Source organism: Urocitellus parryii, chromosome 9 (genome assembly GCF_045843805.1).
Source record: "Urocitellus parryii isolate mUroPar1 chromosome 9, mUroPar1.hap1, whole genome shotgun sequence".
In the NCBI taxonomy this organism is placed as follows: Eukaryota; Metazoa; Chordata; class Mammalia; order Rodentia; family Sciuridae; genus Urocitellus; species Urocitellus parryii.
Genome location: NC_135539.1, coordinates 87,732,988 through 87,750,551, shown reverse-complemented (window position 1 = coordinate 87,750,551; position 17,564 = coordinate 87,732,988). Strand labels below are relative to the sequence as shown.

Genomic DNA, 17,564 nt, shown 5'->3' with positions numbered 1-17,564 from the left:
TCAGTGGCCTTTACATAAATTTATATAATTTAATCCAATGGAACTTCACGGAGATGGGCATTGTTATTCCATTTTATTGAGGAGGAAAGCAAGACTTCACTTAAAGACATTAAAAAGTTTCCTTAGATTCCAGCTACTATTAAATTTAAAATGTAGGATTTTAAATGAGCCTGTTCCATTCTACTAAGCTATTAAAACAATTACAGCAATGATGGGGATAAGAAAGGCAATGATGCTCTTAGGGAGACGGTGGGAAGGAGTGGTTATGAGCCTGACATCTGCTACAGATTTTCCAGAAACAAAACCTCAGCTATACCACTAATGGAGGACAAGCTTAAATAAATTACTTAATCTTCATATGCTCAGTTCCTCTTCTAATGCAGGGGAAATAATAGCACCTAGTTTATGGAGCTGTGGAGACTAGTTGAAGATACAGATTGATAAGTATATGGTAAACAAGTACGTAGTACCTGTATCCCGTATCAGTGTACGTGCTATTACTAACATCTCTACACTTTGACAGTTTTTTCCTTATTTCCAGGTCCATTTCATTTCAGATGTCGCTATATCTCAAAGAGTTTTCTTAGACCCCACCTTTACAGCCATGTGCTAGCCTTAGCATTGGGGTTTCTTCCTGCTCAGCATTCTAACACTGACTGGCCTATACTCTTCCTAAGAGCTTCTCATGTGCTTCCTGGGATTCTGACCTTTGAAGTGGTCTTTTTTCACTACTAGTTCTTTGAGGACTGAGACTTTCTTTTGATTGATGTCTTCAAAGTATGCTGAAATCAGCTTAAATGAGCATCAATTCCAACACTCATGCAGCCTCAAACTGTACATGGTATATCCTATTGGACTTCACAGTATGTAAATATGTGTTTTAGGAAGACAAGTCTTGCTCCTTCCTTTCTGAAAGTAATAATGGCTGTTTCATATTTAAGGCTTTGTCCACATTGGATTATCTCTGTAACAAAACAAGAGGGAAATGAAAACTGAAAAATCAATAGTCTGAGTAGTATTTGATACTCTTAATTGTAATTTAAGTGACTTTTTACTGATTTTTTTTAAAAAAGAGAGAGAGAGAGAAGAGAGAGAGAAAATTTTTTAATATTTATTTTTCAGTTTTCGGTGGACACAACATCTTTATTTTATTTTTATGTGGTGCTGAGGATCGAACCCAGCGCCCCGCGCATGCCAGGCGAGCATGCTACCGCTTGAGCCACATCCCCAGCCCACTGATTTCTGACCTTTCATTAATGCCCATGTTAAAATTTAGTAGAAAGGAAGCTACTGCTTATCACTTTGTGCTTCTCCTGACTCTGCAGCCTCAATTTCCTGCACTTCTGTAGTTGGATTCTCCATTTGATGCTCACGTATATCAGTAGAATGATATTGTGCCTGTTGGGGATAACAAGCTTCCCAGTTCCTTTATCACATATTTTTTTCCATTTACAAATTATTGCAATATGAACTTTAATCTTTTCAAGATTATTTTTAGATCCAACTGAAATAACCTAGATAAACTTTTTAAAAATTAAACCCATAATTCACCGTGGTACCTTCTCATTATGTTTTGTTATTTGCTTTTTTGAGCCATAACATACTTCAGTGTTCCTTCAGCATAAATGTTCTCTATATAAACATACATTCAGAAGTAAACCAGTATATATTTTTCTGGCTTCTAAAATGCTCTGATGCCTCTGCAAATTTAAGTCTTTCACACAATCACATATAAAAGCTTGTTGCGCTGTCACTCTGTAACTCAATGAAATATTAAAATTAGTTAATTGCCTGATATTTCCTGCTAGAGCATTTTCTCATTTTATATCCAGGCCTCTTTTAATTCCAGGAAAGCTTTGTGGTAATTTCCCTACCAAGTAGAGCAGGAATGCCTCTCCTGAAATGGACTAAAGATCCAAAGAATACAGAATAATATACTACTTTAAACACAACCCCCCATTAGAAGCTCTGTGAGCACACCTTCCCTTCTTGTTTTTCTTCCTTTCTTTTTTTATATTTATTTTTTTTTAGTTTTTTTAGGTGGACACAATATCTTTATTTTATTTTTATGTGGTGCTGAGGATCGAACCCAGTGCCTCACGCATGCCAGGTGAGCGTGCTACCACTTGAGCTACATCCCCAACCACAAATCAAGTTCTTTTTTTGGTGGGGGGTGGGGGTGGCACTGGGGATTGAACCTAGGGCCTTGTGCATGTGAAGCAAGCACTCTACCAACTGAGCTATATCCCCAGCCCTAGTTCCTCTTCCTTTCTAATAAAAGCTTCTCTAAAAGTGCTACGTTGCTTCAATAAAGTTAGAGCTCAGATTTGGTTCTAATCACAACCAAGTAAGAGGTTTTCTGTATTTCTTTTCAAAGAAAATTTTTACCTTTGCATATAACTTATGAGGAAAAGCCAATACAGGTCTAATATTGCAAGCCCTCAGAAAGTGAATTTTCTGTTAAGAATCAGGATGAGGTTTATGATGAGTAAATATTACAAGAATTTTTCAGATTATAAACCATTGAAGTAAAAGCTCAGTGTCACATTTTGCATAGATTCTGGCTAGCAGTGGAGGACCTGAAGAAAAGACCTATTCGAGAAGTGCCCTCAAGAGTTCAGGAAATATGGCAAGAATTTCTGGCTCCAGGAGCCCCCAGTGCCATCAACCTGGATTCCAAGAGTTATGACAAAACCACACAGAACGTGAAGGAACCTGGACGATACACATTCGAAGATGCTCAGGTTGGTACACAACAGGCCTCATGTCACAGAAGCTCTCCTGGACATGGACAGTGGTGAAACTTTCGTTTTATTTTCATTCTTGTTGGCAGTTATTTTTAATATTTTCAATTTAGGTGGTTATATGCAAAATAACTCTCACTGATCTAGAAAAGAACAAATGTATTTTAAAGTAACTATTTTTTTTAAATCCTGGGAATTTTTTATAAATTTGAATAGGTTTTTATAAGAAAATTTCATGAAGAAACATACTTGAAGTATTTGAAAAGTTTTACTTTATTTTCTTCCTTATTTGGTACCCAGTATTTCAGTAAACATTAATGGTGACCCCCACCTTGGTACCATACATTTCTGTGTCTTCAATATGGAGATTTTGAGATTCTCACATGCCTAGATTATTCAGTATTTATGAATGGTCATTTCAAAATTTGCTTAACCTTCTGTCAAACAAATTTTGTCTTTGCTGAAAAAAATTAAATAAGAGATCAGGCATTTGTTAATTTTCCATCTACAAAAAAGGAAATTGATTTTAACTTCTAAGATAAATTTTTGGTGTTCTCTTCTCTGAACCTTAGTTAGAATTTCTACTTCCTCCAGAAAAGTATTGGTGCTTAGAAAGAAAACTGAAAAATAAGAACATGTATGCTTTGTAACTTCTTCTTTTGGGGGAGGGGGGCACTACTGGCATTGAACCTAGGGCTTTGCACATTCTGAATAAGTGCTTTACCATCGAGTCACACTCATGGCCCCTACTTCTTTTAAAATGAATATTAGCTCTGAAAATTTTCTTGTTTTTAATATTACTAACATAATGAACTGATAGTGAGATACACAAATGTTCTTCCTTATTTCTATTCTTGGTAGAAAATAACTTTCTTCTTGGCTCTAGTTTAAAGAAATGAACCAATGTGTAGTAAAATAACACAAATTTTAACAACTAACTGAACACCCCCATCCCACATGTCTCAGCCATGGTCTCCTCTGTAAAAATAATGACATTTTATAGAGACACATGACAGAGAGCAGAATGAAAATTCTGGTCCTAATGATCACTTCCCTTGTGATTTATCTTTCTTTAGGTTCAAGATAAAATGTGGACATTTTTCTATAAAATGTTTGGAATGCCCTTCCTGAAGTCTTTTTTTTTTTTCCTTCCTGAAGTCTTAAACAGAATCTTTCTTAGTTATCTGTGTCATTGAAAAATATTCTTCCTTAATAGGATCCCCAATAAAATGAAAAGGAATATTCATCTATAGGAAACATTACTACCAGATCTTAAGAGTCTACTTTTTTCACCAATTAAGCTCAGATATTTAACTCGTGTGTATGTGTGTGTGTGTGTGTGTGTGTGTGTGTGTGTAGCCAAATGTGTGTTATCCTGTTGTTGAGATGTAATATTAGAAATTTCTGCTATTATGTGAGAAGAAATGTGATGTAATGGTTAACAATGAAGACTCTGGAGCTAAATTGCCTGGGTCCTGATCTGAACTCTGCTGGGTAACATTTTAGAAATATTGCACATCTCCACACTTCAGTTTCTTCATGTCTTATATGGACATAATATTGGTCACCAACCTCTTTCGGGCTTTTTGAGGATTAAATTGACTAACATAGGCCTGTGCTTGCTAGACGATTCCCTGGCCTATGCTTATGTATATTTGAGCATTTATTGTGCATACCCCAAACTCTGCTAAGCATTTATCATTCCTTTAATCCTCATAACAATAATATATTATAAATTAGAGAATTAAGAATTGGAGAAATGAATAAATTGATCTAAATTGTAGTTGTTTATAAGTGGTTGATCTTAAGAAAGGCAGTATCTGAATCCCCAAATGCTTAACTTCAAAACCAGGAATTATTTTCTACTTTTAAATAAATTCCAATACACTTCCAAATTTACCATGTTCTAAAAGCTCAACCTTGGCTAGATCTTGAGGTTTAATCATGACAGTCATTTAGTGATTTCTGAATAACTTCAAATTATTACTGGTGTGTTAAATGAAAACCAAAAGAGTCATTTTTAAAAATATGTATTTTCTTCAAAGAAAAGATTCAGACATCCAGGTGACTCTCAAATAGCTTATATATTTGACTGATATTTCTCTAGACTGGGAAGACTAAGGAGCATTTAATCTTTCTTGAATTACAACAGACCAGAGCAGAATCATCCAGGAATAGATCAAGTATGAATCAGATGAATACAATTTTTCTTTGTTTGACTTCTTTTTCTACCAGCATTCATCACTAAAAATAGAATGGGTACTGAGAGTGTAGCTTGGTGGTAGAGCACTTGCCTAGCATTTGAAAGGCCCTGCATTTGCTGCCTAGAACTGGAAAAAGAAAACCAAAATCGAACATTGCAGTTTTATTGCAGATGAGTGATCTGATATTTACCTAATCTTTCTATGCATGGGTGAGAAAAAAAGAGAGTGAATTTGGAGACTTAGCAATTAAGTATCACCAAAAACAAATTTTTTTGGACTTGAGCTCTGACCCAAAGTAGGTGTGGATGACAATTTTCCATGTAATTTGTACCAAGGAGATGATTCATCTGGACTGTCTGTATCCTCCCAGTAAATGCGGAGGCCAAAGGTATCTAGGATGATTACTCAGTCTTGACTTCACAACATCTGCTTCTGGCCTGGAGTAATTTTAAAAGATAGCAGACTTATTTATATTCTCAAATATGCTAGGTATAAATCAACAATGTGATTCAAAGTTATTTCATTACTTCCCATTAACCATTAACCAGATTCCATCTTTAAAAAAGCATGACTGGATGTGATTTTCCTCCTCAGTAGCTCCCAAACCAATTAAAACATGTATCCATGAATCAAATAATGAATCGGAAGATATAAATGTCCTATAAACATAGGTATTTTCATTAGCATTGTCATTACTATGATTAGCTGCCACTAAATTTGTTCTTTAACCACATTTTATGTTTTTATCATAATAGTTCACTTTTCCTGAAAAATAATAAAAAAGCACCTCAACCATTTTATCTTTTCAGGAGCATATTTACAAACTGATGAAAAGTGATTCATACCCACGTTTTATAAGATCCAGTGCCTATCAGGAACTTCTACAGGCAAAGAAAAAGGTATTGGTTCTTTCTTGAGCTAGTTCTCAGTTATAATTATTTGGACTAATTGCCTCTGCTTGGCCCAGGGTATCAAACTAATGGTAAGTGAACATACTTCAAGACCCTCCCCTAATCCTTTCATTTTATAAGGGCCATTTAAGTTGTTTTTGTTTTTGTTGGTTGTTTGCTTATTGTATTATTTTTTGTTTGTTTCTGCAGATGTTCTTGCTTTATAAAATATATGAGAAACTGTTTTCATGTTTCATGTTAATCTTCTACATGCCTAGTTTAAGGAAATCAAATATTATAATAAATAAAGTAACAAGAGTCAAAAATTTGAAAATGGCTTTATTTGGAAAGCTTGAATGCATGTTCACAACTAAAAATAGACCTACTTTTTTCAATGATAGCTGCCAAAATGTAGTTATATTTTCATTGTCTCTTGGCATTTATTCCAAATTACTAAGTATCCCTGTGATGAATTTTACACCCTTTAAGATGGTAGCCAAGCACATATGGAGAGAGACCTCATTATTCAATTAATGCTTCTAATCAAAGTCTTACTGTTCATAAGTCCTAATGTGATCAATATAAAAGAGTATACAACATAAACATAAACATTATTCATTGCTTTTTAATGTTAAAATAATCCATAACTTATTGAACTTCTGAGATTAAATTATACCTTGTGTAATTCATGCATTTAGTCTAATGAGATTTTTTTAAGTGCATTGTTTTGCATCTGGAAATAGATATTCTGTGTGCCCTGTCCAAATACAGCAGACATTAACCACATGGAGTTGTTTAAATTTTAATTTTAATTAATTAAAATTGCATAAAATTCTAGCCAAATATCAAGTGTTCAATAACCAAAGCTAAAGGTTTAAGGATCAGGCAGTGTTGAATAAAGTTTTCATCCTTTTGGAAAGGTCTATTCTACAGCAATGCTTTACAGATTTAATAATGTTATCTACAAAAATTTAGCCTTGACAGAAAATTATGAGAAAATTCCAAATACATAACATGAAATTTTCGAATACTTAAGCTTTGCAAATGTCTGCATAAAAGCTTCACATATTTTCTTAATTTGATTTTACTTGGAATCATTCCATTTTGTTTGCATAAGAGCTTTTGGTGTTTAAAATAAAAGCACTAATGAAAACAGTGCCCAGATCCTGTGGCCAAAGGCCTCCTTTGGCAACTCTCCTACCTTCGGGGGCCTGTGATTTAGAATATGGACTTAACATTGCATCATTTCATCATTCTGTCTTTTTCTGCTCTGTTTTTCTTGCTGCTTTTTTTTTTTTAATGTTCCCTTACTTCCCTTCACCCTACCCCAACCCACACATATAAGTCTGGAAACTCAATGGATCGCAGAACATCTTTTGAGAAATTTGCACAGAATGTGGTAAGTTTTATTTTTTGAGGAATTACAAATCATTAAGTCCAATGAAATTTTTGCAGCTTTCCTATTTCTAGAGCCATTACCAACCATGCATTCTTAGATGTAAAAGCAAAAGTATTGCCTTTATTCAAATAGAGAAAATCATGCTTATCTTTCTGTCCCAGCCTTTTGTAGAGTAGATAAAGATGTCACACATGAACTATAATTTGTGTCAGACTAAGATTTGGAAAGAAGTGTGCAATATGATATATAAAATGAAGGAACTAAGAATTTTTCTTTATATTTTTGTTCCATGTATTCTTGTCCTTATTAAAGATAATGCATGCATTTCTACATTCTTACCTTAGCTCTTCCTTAGGCTTAAAATATTAAGGACAAGAAGTGTTGCTGGGCACAGTGGCTCACACGCCTGTAATCCTAATGACTTGGGAGGCTGAAGCAGAAGAAACGCAAACTGGAGAATAGCCTCAGCAACTTAATGAGGCCCTAAGCAACTTAATGAAACCCTATCTGAAAATAAAAAAAATAAAAAAGGTGGTTAAGTGTTCCCTGGGTTAAATCCCCAGAAATACCCCCAACCCCACCCCCCCCAAAAAGAACAAATGTTCTGTGCTTTCTACCTCTGTGGCGAGACTTGACATGAATGTTGGTTGGTGACAAGATAACACCCCACCACAGACCCACTAGCATGCCTCTCCTGTTATTTATTTTTCATGAAGGTGTTTGCATAAATCATTCAGGAAACCAGTAGCTTTCCCACTAGAGTTTTCTTAGTTCCTTGCGATGTGTTTTGGTGATATATATTTGTTTGTGGGATTCTTTTTTATTTATTTATTTTTGTATTGTGCCAGTGCCTTTGGAACTTTCTGACGTTGTATAAGCTCAAACTAAAGCCTTCAACACATTTATTTTTATAGGGCAGAAACATCCCTATTTTCCCATGCCATAAAAACTGTACACCAACACTGAGGGCCAGCACTAACCTGTTATGAAAAGAGGTAGAAAAATCTTGGTTTATACTCAAGTTTGTCTGCACTGTCTGTTGAGTTGTGTGGTTAGCTCCATGCTGCTGTGTGTGTGTGTGTGTTGTGGCTTTTGCTGTGATGGCCAGTTCAGTGGAATTATGTGTGTTGAAATATAAGCAAACTAGATTCAACAAAGATGTGGTTTTTGTTTTCCGTTTTCTTCAAGGATCTTTGTGGTGGGGAATGTCAGTTTATTTTACTTTTGAATTATCATTGTGACTGTACACAGAGTATTTGAAAGGCTTTAAACAGTAATATATATATATATATATATATATATATATATATATATACTGGACATTTGATGTGACTGCATGAATTAAAGGGATGGAGAATTTGAGATTCCAGGAATTGATCATACTATTAACTTAATAAAGTTATTGGAATCTCTGTCCCTTAATATAGAATTTTCTTAAATATGCCTTATAAGTCACCATGCAGATAAAGAAAATATCAAAAAAAATTCCCCTGTGATTTTTCTGAGAAAAGTAGCTACAACATATTGCAAGGTACTCTGTGTATTGTTTAAGAATTATTTCAAATTACTCTTTTCCTAATGTGATGTTGAGAGAATACTGTTCGTGAAATTGGAATGGAGGTTTCTGTGATATACTTAAAAATTAGTAACACAACTTGGGAAAGATGGAAAACAGGAAATAAGAGGCTTGTCTTCAACTTCATTTCAACCCATTTCCCAACTCTTAAAATAGTACCACATTGTCACATACTGCAAACCTTAAGAAAGAACCTACAAGAAATAAGACGAAATCAGGGTTAATCAACCACACCTTCAACCAAAATTCATACAAGTGCCAACTATATTACAAACATTGTGTTATATGTTGGGAACATGTGGAAGGAATAGACCTTGATTGCAGAGACACCTAATAGAACAACAAAATACTATGATATACAAGGAAAAGATAAACTCCATTTGTTTTTTGGGTGGGAAGAGAGGGGTCTTATGTAATCGGAGAATTCCCAGAGGAAGTAGCATTTAACTGGATGAATAGGACTTCACTAGGCCAAAAAGAGACAAAACTCTATTTAAAAGAAGTTGGAGAAAGGCTAAAAGGCAAAAGAAAAGGAAGTTGATTAACATTCACACACACACACACACACACACACACACCCCTATGCATACAACATACAAATACAACATACAACATAGAAATAACATTCAGAAAACCTTCATTTATTTTTTCATCCAGGAAAATAAAAAGTGACATTTTTCACTGAATATTGTGTTTTCATATAGTTCTGAAGAAGTGAAGAACATCAGAGAAGCTCTCTGAATTTCCCTGTTACAGTGTTCTTCCCCTATTATTGTGACTCTTAGGGTCTGCAGTGGTCACAGGATCCCTACGCATCTCTGTACTAGGTTCAATAGGACCCCTTTGCAGAATCAATAGAATAATTCAAAGACAACAAAAGAATGGATGATTTTATAATAAGGAGATAGACACAAGATAGAGTTTACATTAAAATACCCCCATGTGAGGATCACCCTGGTAGACACAGGGAGGCTACACAACAAGGACAGTATCTAAAACAGAAGTGGAATAGGGAAAATATGGGCAAACCACATGTGCAAGTATGTATGGAAGGAATTGTGGGAAAATATGATAACAACACACATTCATGGGTACATGCATTAGGCTCTGCTGCAGGATTCTGTATTATTTAAACTAATTTAACTGAATCCACATGCTAACTCTGCAAGACAAGTATCATTACACTCATTATTTTATCCATTGCATAGGCAAAAAACAAAAAAACTGAAAGTTTAGGTGAGGTACAAAATTTTCCCAAAAGAAGCCCACACTGATCCAAAATTTATCTTGTTCCTAAATTCTTTCTCATTCTGCTCATCCATCCTGCCGCTCCTTGATGTTCTTCCAACCACTATAAGATAAATAAATCCTGTCACCCAGTGATAACCTCCTCTGAAGCTTGATTCCATTTCAAGTTCATGCCTTTTTTTAGGAAGCTTATTTATACGTTTCAGTATAAGCATTTCTATAACCTGGGAAAATTAAAATGTTATCATTGTTACAACCTGGGTCATAAAAATGACATCCAGAGTTAAAAATTTTTTTATTCCAATTTTTTCCGACACACTAGTGTTACCCAAGTTAATAAACTCCTACTGGCATAGAGGATAATTATAGCAAATAGCCAAGAGCTACATGGCATTTTGGATAGTCCAAGGACTTCCATCCCTCCTTGTTTCTTTTGTTGAGTTGTTGTTTACATACGCAGCAATCCTGGTGAAGCAGGTGTTCCCTCGTTTTCACAAATGAACAAATGGGGGAACAGTGAGGTCAGGTCACTCCACCAATATCATTGAGTCTTGAGTGTTATAGCCAGGCCTGGAAGCAAATTTTTCATATTTAAATCCATCACTCTTTGTACATTACTTTTATTCTTTCCATTATGCCCAAAACAGGCAGGATAAGAATAATTCACATTTGTATAAAGCCTTCACCTTGGCTTATTGTCTTGAAAAAAATTCTCATTTCCTGTGACTTACTGTCTTATTTCTCTATTTTCTTTGCCATTGAAGAACGTCTGTCTTTCAAAGGTTACTCTGTCCTTCATTCACATTAGGTTGACCTCATTCTCTTATGACAAAGTGCATGTTCTTTACTAATTATAAAACCTGTTTTCTTCCTCCTTCACCATCATCATATCCAACACCATTTCTTCCATCACCAAATCATCATAACATCTGTTTGCCGCATAAACCTTATAGAGAAACAGCAAATAACGGGGATGCAGGGAAGGATTTATCAGCCATGTCTTCTATCAAGTGCCAACTGTATGACTCACCTCTCTTTAGTTTGTGTGAAGAGGAAATTAAGTCAGCTTGGTTTTTGGCTAGAAAACTAGGAGAGTAGAGACGAATGTTAGGGAAACTTCACGTTGAACTTGTAAGAATTCACTGATCCAACCTCTTTTGGGGAACAGTTTTCATAGAAGGCAGTCATCTACAGAGCCTTTGAAAGAATCAAACCAAAGCTCTGATGGCCTTGTCTGTTTCCCCTTTGTATTGGTACGCTTCTGCTAAACTGAAGTGCTCTGAGCTTTTTAGTTGTGTTCTGCAGACTGCCATGAATCACCAGAAATGGTGGACAACTCTGCAAGAGAACCTTAACAGAAAGAGTAGGTTGACTCCAAAATGACTGTAAGGCATATAGGCCCATTAGTGTAGATAAAACTATGTTGTAAAATCAAATCCGTACTTACCTCTATGACCCAATAAGCTAAATATTAGAGAAACAAATGTAAATATAAATCTCATAACCTGTTTGAAGTATTAAAAAGACACAAAACTTTTTTTTTATTTCAAGGGGGTTAAAACAAATTAAATTATTTAAGTCCATTGTGGAGTCATGGATAAAGATATAGGCTTATTAGGCAGGTTTTTTTATGAGTAGTAAAATGTGATAAAATTAACTTGGGCCTGGGGGTTTAAGGAGTTTTATTTAAATTTGAAACTAATTTCACATCTTCTTCTGATGTGACTTTTTAGAAATCATTTAAACTGCTGAAACTCTATTTTTCCATCTATAATCTCACTACTCATTTATGGTTCCAATTTGCACTTAAATATTTAAGAAACAGGATTATTTATAAGTATTCTTTATTATTTGAAGTGCATTGTAAATATTTTCCAGATAATGTCATATTCTCTCCCATGATTTTACTTTTTAACCACAGAAAATTTCTTTGAATGAATAGACTTGTACATTTTTCTAATCCCCTATTGATGGACATGTAGTTTTTCCCTTATTTATTTATTCATTGCTATTATAGATCTAAGTATAATAAACATTTTTCAACTTAAATATTGATTCTCTTCTAACAATATAGTCATAAAATTCAGTTATTTGGTTAAGTATGATGCAGATTTATAAGGGAAGAGATATCTATTTTTCATCTCCCGCTCATCTTTACTTTTATGGAGACTAAAGAGTATACATCAGAGGAGAAAAGTGGAAAACACACTTTGCATTACTGATTTCCAAAACTACTTGTGATACACATTCATGGAACACTTCCCCTTCTAAGTGATTCTTGATCTGTGAAGAATTGTAGTCACTTTTTTTTGGCAGAGGGAGCTTATGTTGTTTTTAAAACACTGTCAAAGACTAACGATTGTTTCTAGTTTCTGGTCAAATTATTTTTAACTTGCTTTTTATTAAATCTAGCATAAAACTTCCTTAATGACCACCAAGATTATAAACTAGGAGGCACCCTTTTCATCTAATGTAACCAATCCCCATGAATAATACAGATGCCAAATTTGGAAACACAGCCCCAGAGCAGCTATAGAGCCATGCTAGGAGCAGCACTGTGCTCTGCTCTGCTTGTGTGGTCCCCTAGACTGCCCATCCCTGACACAATTGGGCTGGGTCTTGGCTTCTGTCTAGGACTGAGCCATGACCCTCCTGGTTGAGTCCTTTGGACTCTGCTGTTGGGCGTATAGGCCCATGAGTGTAGGTAAAACTATGTTGTAAAGGAGCATGGAGTATCTAAAAATAAAATGTATAATCTTACTATTAAATTTGTTCACTGTGAATGGTACCACTAGAAAAAATTGATCAGGTAGCCTAGGATCTACTCACATACTGTATTTACATCATGGTTTTATGTACATACCACTGTACTAGTTCTAGATCATTCACTTATCAACATATATAAAGTTTCGATAATGTGACAGGTTATATGCTACTCTTATGTATTTAAAAAGACAGCTTGTTGGGTTGGGGGTTCAGCTCAGTGATAGAGCTTTTGCATAACATGTGTGAGGCCCTGTGTTTTATTCTCAGCTGGAAAAAAAAATTGTTTATAAAGACAACCTGTGTATTCTTACTTTCATTTCCCATGATATCAGTTTCTACCACAATGAAGTAGAGACAAACCTTAGAGTGTTTGAAAAGGTCATTTCTTAGATTGTATATATACTAATGAAGTTGCAGCACGGCAAGCCCTCCAGGAGGCTAGTCAGATTCTTGATCTACATAAACACCCATCATAATGAGCTTGTCTGCTTCACGTAAACATCCATCATAGTACACAAACATATTGGGAACCCTGAAAGGGAAAGTTCTGATTTCCCCTCTATGCTCCGTGAATTTACTTTAAGGATGATTTTGTACATATTCTTTTCCAGTGAATTGCTGTGGATTTTAATGCTTGGGATTATAGGTATGTTAAAATATACACAAGCTACATCAAAAAATTCCTACAGCACCTTAAATAAAAATAATTTATAAATCAGTCATTGGATTTGCCCTCCAGATATTACCAGCAATACTGAAAGTGAGTCTACTGAGGGATGAAGTATTTTTTCCTCTTTCCTCTTGTTATAGACTTGAAACCCATTGCATCTATCATTTTGTTGTTGACAGATATGGCTGTCCATCTTATTTTATTGAAACTGGTTGTGGTGATAACTTGCCTGAGAAAACAATTTTAGTTTCCCTGCAGCATGATGTAAATTGATTGGTGTGAAATGTATCAGATCAGGTAGCCTAATTTAATTCAGATGATATATTTTCCCCAATAGCATCATTAGTTTTTAAATTGTCACTTACATTGTATAATCTGTGAATCGTATAGTGGGTTTTGGCCATGGAGACTCAGTGCATCCCTGAGGGTTCCTAAGGAATGCCAGTGAGATGTCAGGCAGACAGCCCCTAGTGGGAAATGTCACCTTTGATGCTACATATGCCAGAGGCAGAAGCTTAAATAGCATTTCCCAAAGTATTCTTTAATGAATATGAAGCCCCAAGTTTATGGTAGCAGCCAAGAGACCTCAGCTACAGACCATCCTGACAATTTATAGCCCAGTGGCCAATGTAATTATACTTAATTTTTGACCAGCAGAGACCAATATTAAAATAGAGTATGACAGTTATCGAATTTTTAAAACACAGTCTCTAAACTGCTATATTGTTTCTTGAGAAAAAGAAAAACGTTCAACTGTTACTTGTTTTACCTCTTCATATAGTAAACTCTCAAGAGAAAACAGGCTGAGCACTATGGTGCATACCTGTGATCCCAGAGACTTGGGAGGCTAAGGCAGGAGAATGGCAAATTCAAAGCCAGCCTGAGCAACTTAGTAAGACCCTGTCTCAAAATAAAAAATAAAAAGAGCTGAGAATGAATGTAGCTTAGTGGTAGAGCAGTGTTTGGTTCAATCCCTAGTACCAACAAAAAATAAACAAATAAAGCAAAACAAAAAAGAAAAAATTTCTATACATCAGGTACTTTGTTCTCTGAAAATATATAGACAAGACATAGTCCTGCTCTTAGGAAGCATATACCCATAAGAGGACAGACAGGGATGCTACTAACTAATACACCTAAGTTGGTTTTCTCTTGTTAGGAAAGTTAACTGTCCAAGAAACAGAACTAGCTTCCCAGTAGCTTCTAAATCATGATGATTTCTCTTAAAGAAACACAGATTCACTAGAGATAAGCAGAGATAAGGCCTGAGCAAGAGACCTGCCCAGAAACTAGGCAGGAAGCTAGCCCTTTAGGAGATAACATAAAAGTGACACCAGAAAGGTCTGAGAACCCAACAATTCACACAGGAATTCTGTGGAGATTTTAAGTCTGAAGAGCAGAGCACAGAAGAAGGTAATCAAGGATACAGGCTGAGTTCTGCATTTATACATGGACCATCTTGATATGTGCAGTAGATGAGAATGGAAGGCAGGGATAGGAGGACAAGTTTTCAGGATCAACAGCTGCTGCTAGAGAATACACATTAGATGATAAGGACAAAAATCTGGGTGGTGAAATAGGAAGAAGTCAAAGAGGAAGACTTGGAGCACCGAGAAAATTACTAGAACATTATTAAGTCAGATATATTGGAAGAAAACAGGAAAATAAACTTCAAACTGTCTCAGAGATCTTAGGAGTTATATTATACAACAGTTAGCACAATATTTTGCATTATCCCTTTGATTTTATTTTATTTTTATTGAATTATTACTCAAATATGATCTAAACCCCATATTAATGTACAAAATTGTAACTGCATAAAGTAAAAAGATAAGGGAGTATTTTGTATGCTTATTTGATAGCATAAGCACTACAACTTTGGCAAAGTACTTTGCATATAGAAAACTCTCAATATAAATCTCACCTTGGTGAATTAAATGTCACTGAACACAATTGAAACAAGTCAGAATTTTATCAATGGTCTAAGAGCAATCCATTCACATATTCTTTTTATAAACTTGTTTTATGTAGCCAGAAAAAAATATCAATGGAACTTAAGTAGATAAAAATTGGACTTATTAGGATGTCAAATTTAATTTCCACTAAAAGTAAAATCATATAGTAATTATTTCTAATTATGACTCACTTACTAGGCAGCTCTATATCATCACCAGGCCATCTATTTCTCATTTTCTCTTTCTCATTCTAAAGCCACATGTAATATCTTATATGTTCATCATCACTCCTTTTTGAAACATTTTTCAGAAAAGAAAGTCAACTTTAAACTAATGACAAGATGTGGATGGCAATTTTCACTGTTCCATAATCTGTGCTAGTACTCAAAGCAGGTAACATTAAAACAGCCAATTGACAATAGCTAGGAAAAAAGTCATCTTTCTCTAAATCACATAGTCTATAAGCATGGGTATATTATATGTGTATCTGCAGATACCCTGCTACTTTTTATATGCTGTTGGAATATACGATGAACTCAGATTAAGCCAAATTCCATGTACCCTGCACTGCATTTTGATGGCTGTTATTATTTTTCAGGATCAGGACTTAAGAGTAATAAGAGAAAACACTGAACAATCCCAATGTAATAATTATACTTAATTTTTGACCAGCAGAGACTAATATTAAAATAGAGTATGACATTTATTGAATTTTTAAAACACACAGTCTCTAAACTGCTGTATTATTTCTGGAGAAAAAAAAATGTTCAACTGTTACTTGTTTTACCTCTTCACATTATGCAGATTTTGCTTTGCTCCCCGATGCCAACTCCTGCCCCTATAATAGGGATTGAACACCAAGCCTTACACCTGCTAAGCAAGCACTCTGCCACCAAGCTACATCCTCAGCATTTGGCTTGTTTATTAAAGATCTTTTTATTCCAGTCTATTCTATCAGCAATTTAAAAATTACCTAGTAAACATGGCTCAGTTACTACAAGGTCAAGTAATAATCACCCATTAGCAAGAGTGTTCACTTGAAATATACATATTAATATCTAGCAAGATCATGTTATAAACTCCAGAAGGAAAAGATTATTGGGAATTCTTTCACTTTTCTAATTTTAAAACTTAAACGTACTTTTGAGGAGATATTAACAATACTAGTATTTTTGGAGTTTCAGAATTGAAAAGGAACTTAGAGGCTCTATTCCCCCAGGCTGAATTGCATTAATCTTTTCTGTAGGCTCAATGCCAAGAGGGCATCCAACATCTGCTGGCTCCTAATTTTCAGAGATATGACACCTGTAGACAGCAGAGAAATCCATTCTTTTAGAAATGCCTTCTTTATTTTCAGCAGTCTACTTTTCTGTAACTTCCAAGTATTGATCCTAATCCGGCCTCCTGGAGCCATGCAGAATCAGGCACACCATCCTTGAGATGACAGCTGGCGAACTATTTGAAGGTGTGATTTTCATTAGTTCCCACCAAGTTTTCTTTTGTTTCTTTTTGTTAAAATCTTTAGTTCACTGTTTTTTTTAAAGTGTGTTTCAACTATCCATACCTCTAAATCATCAGGGGTTTGGAAAATGCAGATTCTGGGTCCTCATAACAAATAAACCGAATTAGAATCATTCTCTTTCTTTCACTCTCTCTCCCTCTCCCCCTGCCTCCCTCTGCCCCCTGCATTGGTTATAAGCTTCTCAGAAGAATATGTGTTTAAGGGACATGACCTACGTAGAAGTATTCCACTCTGCTCTCTCCTGGACCCCAACTATCAGAAAGTCCAATGAAGTCATTTTCTGGTGGAATCCAAATATCTCATTTTTAATCAACTCTCAGTGATGTTGATGTTGCTACTTTTAAGATCACACTTTGATAGCTCTCTCAATGTCTGTGCTAGTTATGGCCACAGGATTCTGCAACTTCCAGTAGAATCGTATGGTGCTAAGAGTCAGTTGTGGCTGAGGATGTAGCTTAGTAGTATAGCACTTGCCTGGCATGTGTGACGTCCTGAGTTTGATTCCAGTACCACTACAGAGGAAGGAAGGAAGGAAGGAAGGAAGGAAGGAAGGAAGGAAGGAAGGAAGGAAGGAAGGAAGGAAGGAAGGG

General features: G+C 35.2%; 1 protein-coding gene across 6 annotated transcripts in view; it reads left to right on the top strand.

The window, feature by feature from the left end:
- Nucleotides 1–8,226, top strand: part of Rgs7 (regulator of G protein signaling 7) — a 461,036-nt gene extending 452,810 nt beyond the window's left edge. For 4 of the 6 annotated variants that reach the window (XM_077802474.1, XM_026390748.2, XM_077802476.1 and 1 more), the window contains 3 exons: nt 2,558–2,744; nt 5,758–5,847; nt 8,152–8,226. In XM_077802474.1, the coding sequence (XP_077658600.1) occupies nt 2,558–2,744; nt 5,758–5,847; nt 8,152–8,226 (352 nt within the window). Of the gene's footprint in view, nt 1–2,557; nt 2,745–5,757; nt 5,848–7,183; nt 7,238–8,151 lie in introns of all 6 variants that reach the window. The other 2 variants (XM_077802475.1, XM_026390741.2) reach the window with 1 other exon arrangement.
- Nucleotides 8,227–17,564: the final 9,338 nt, after the last annotated feature.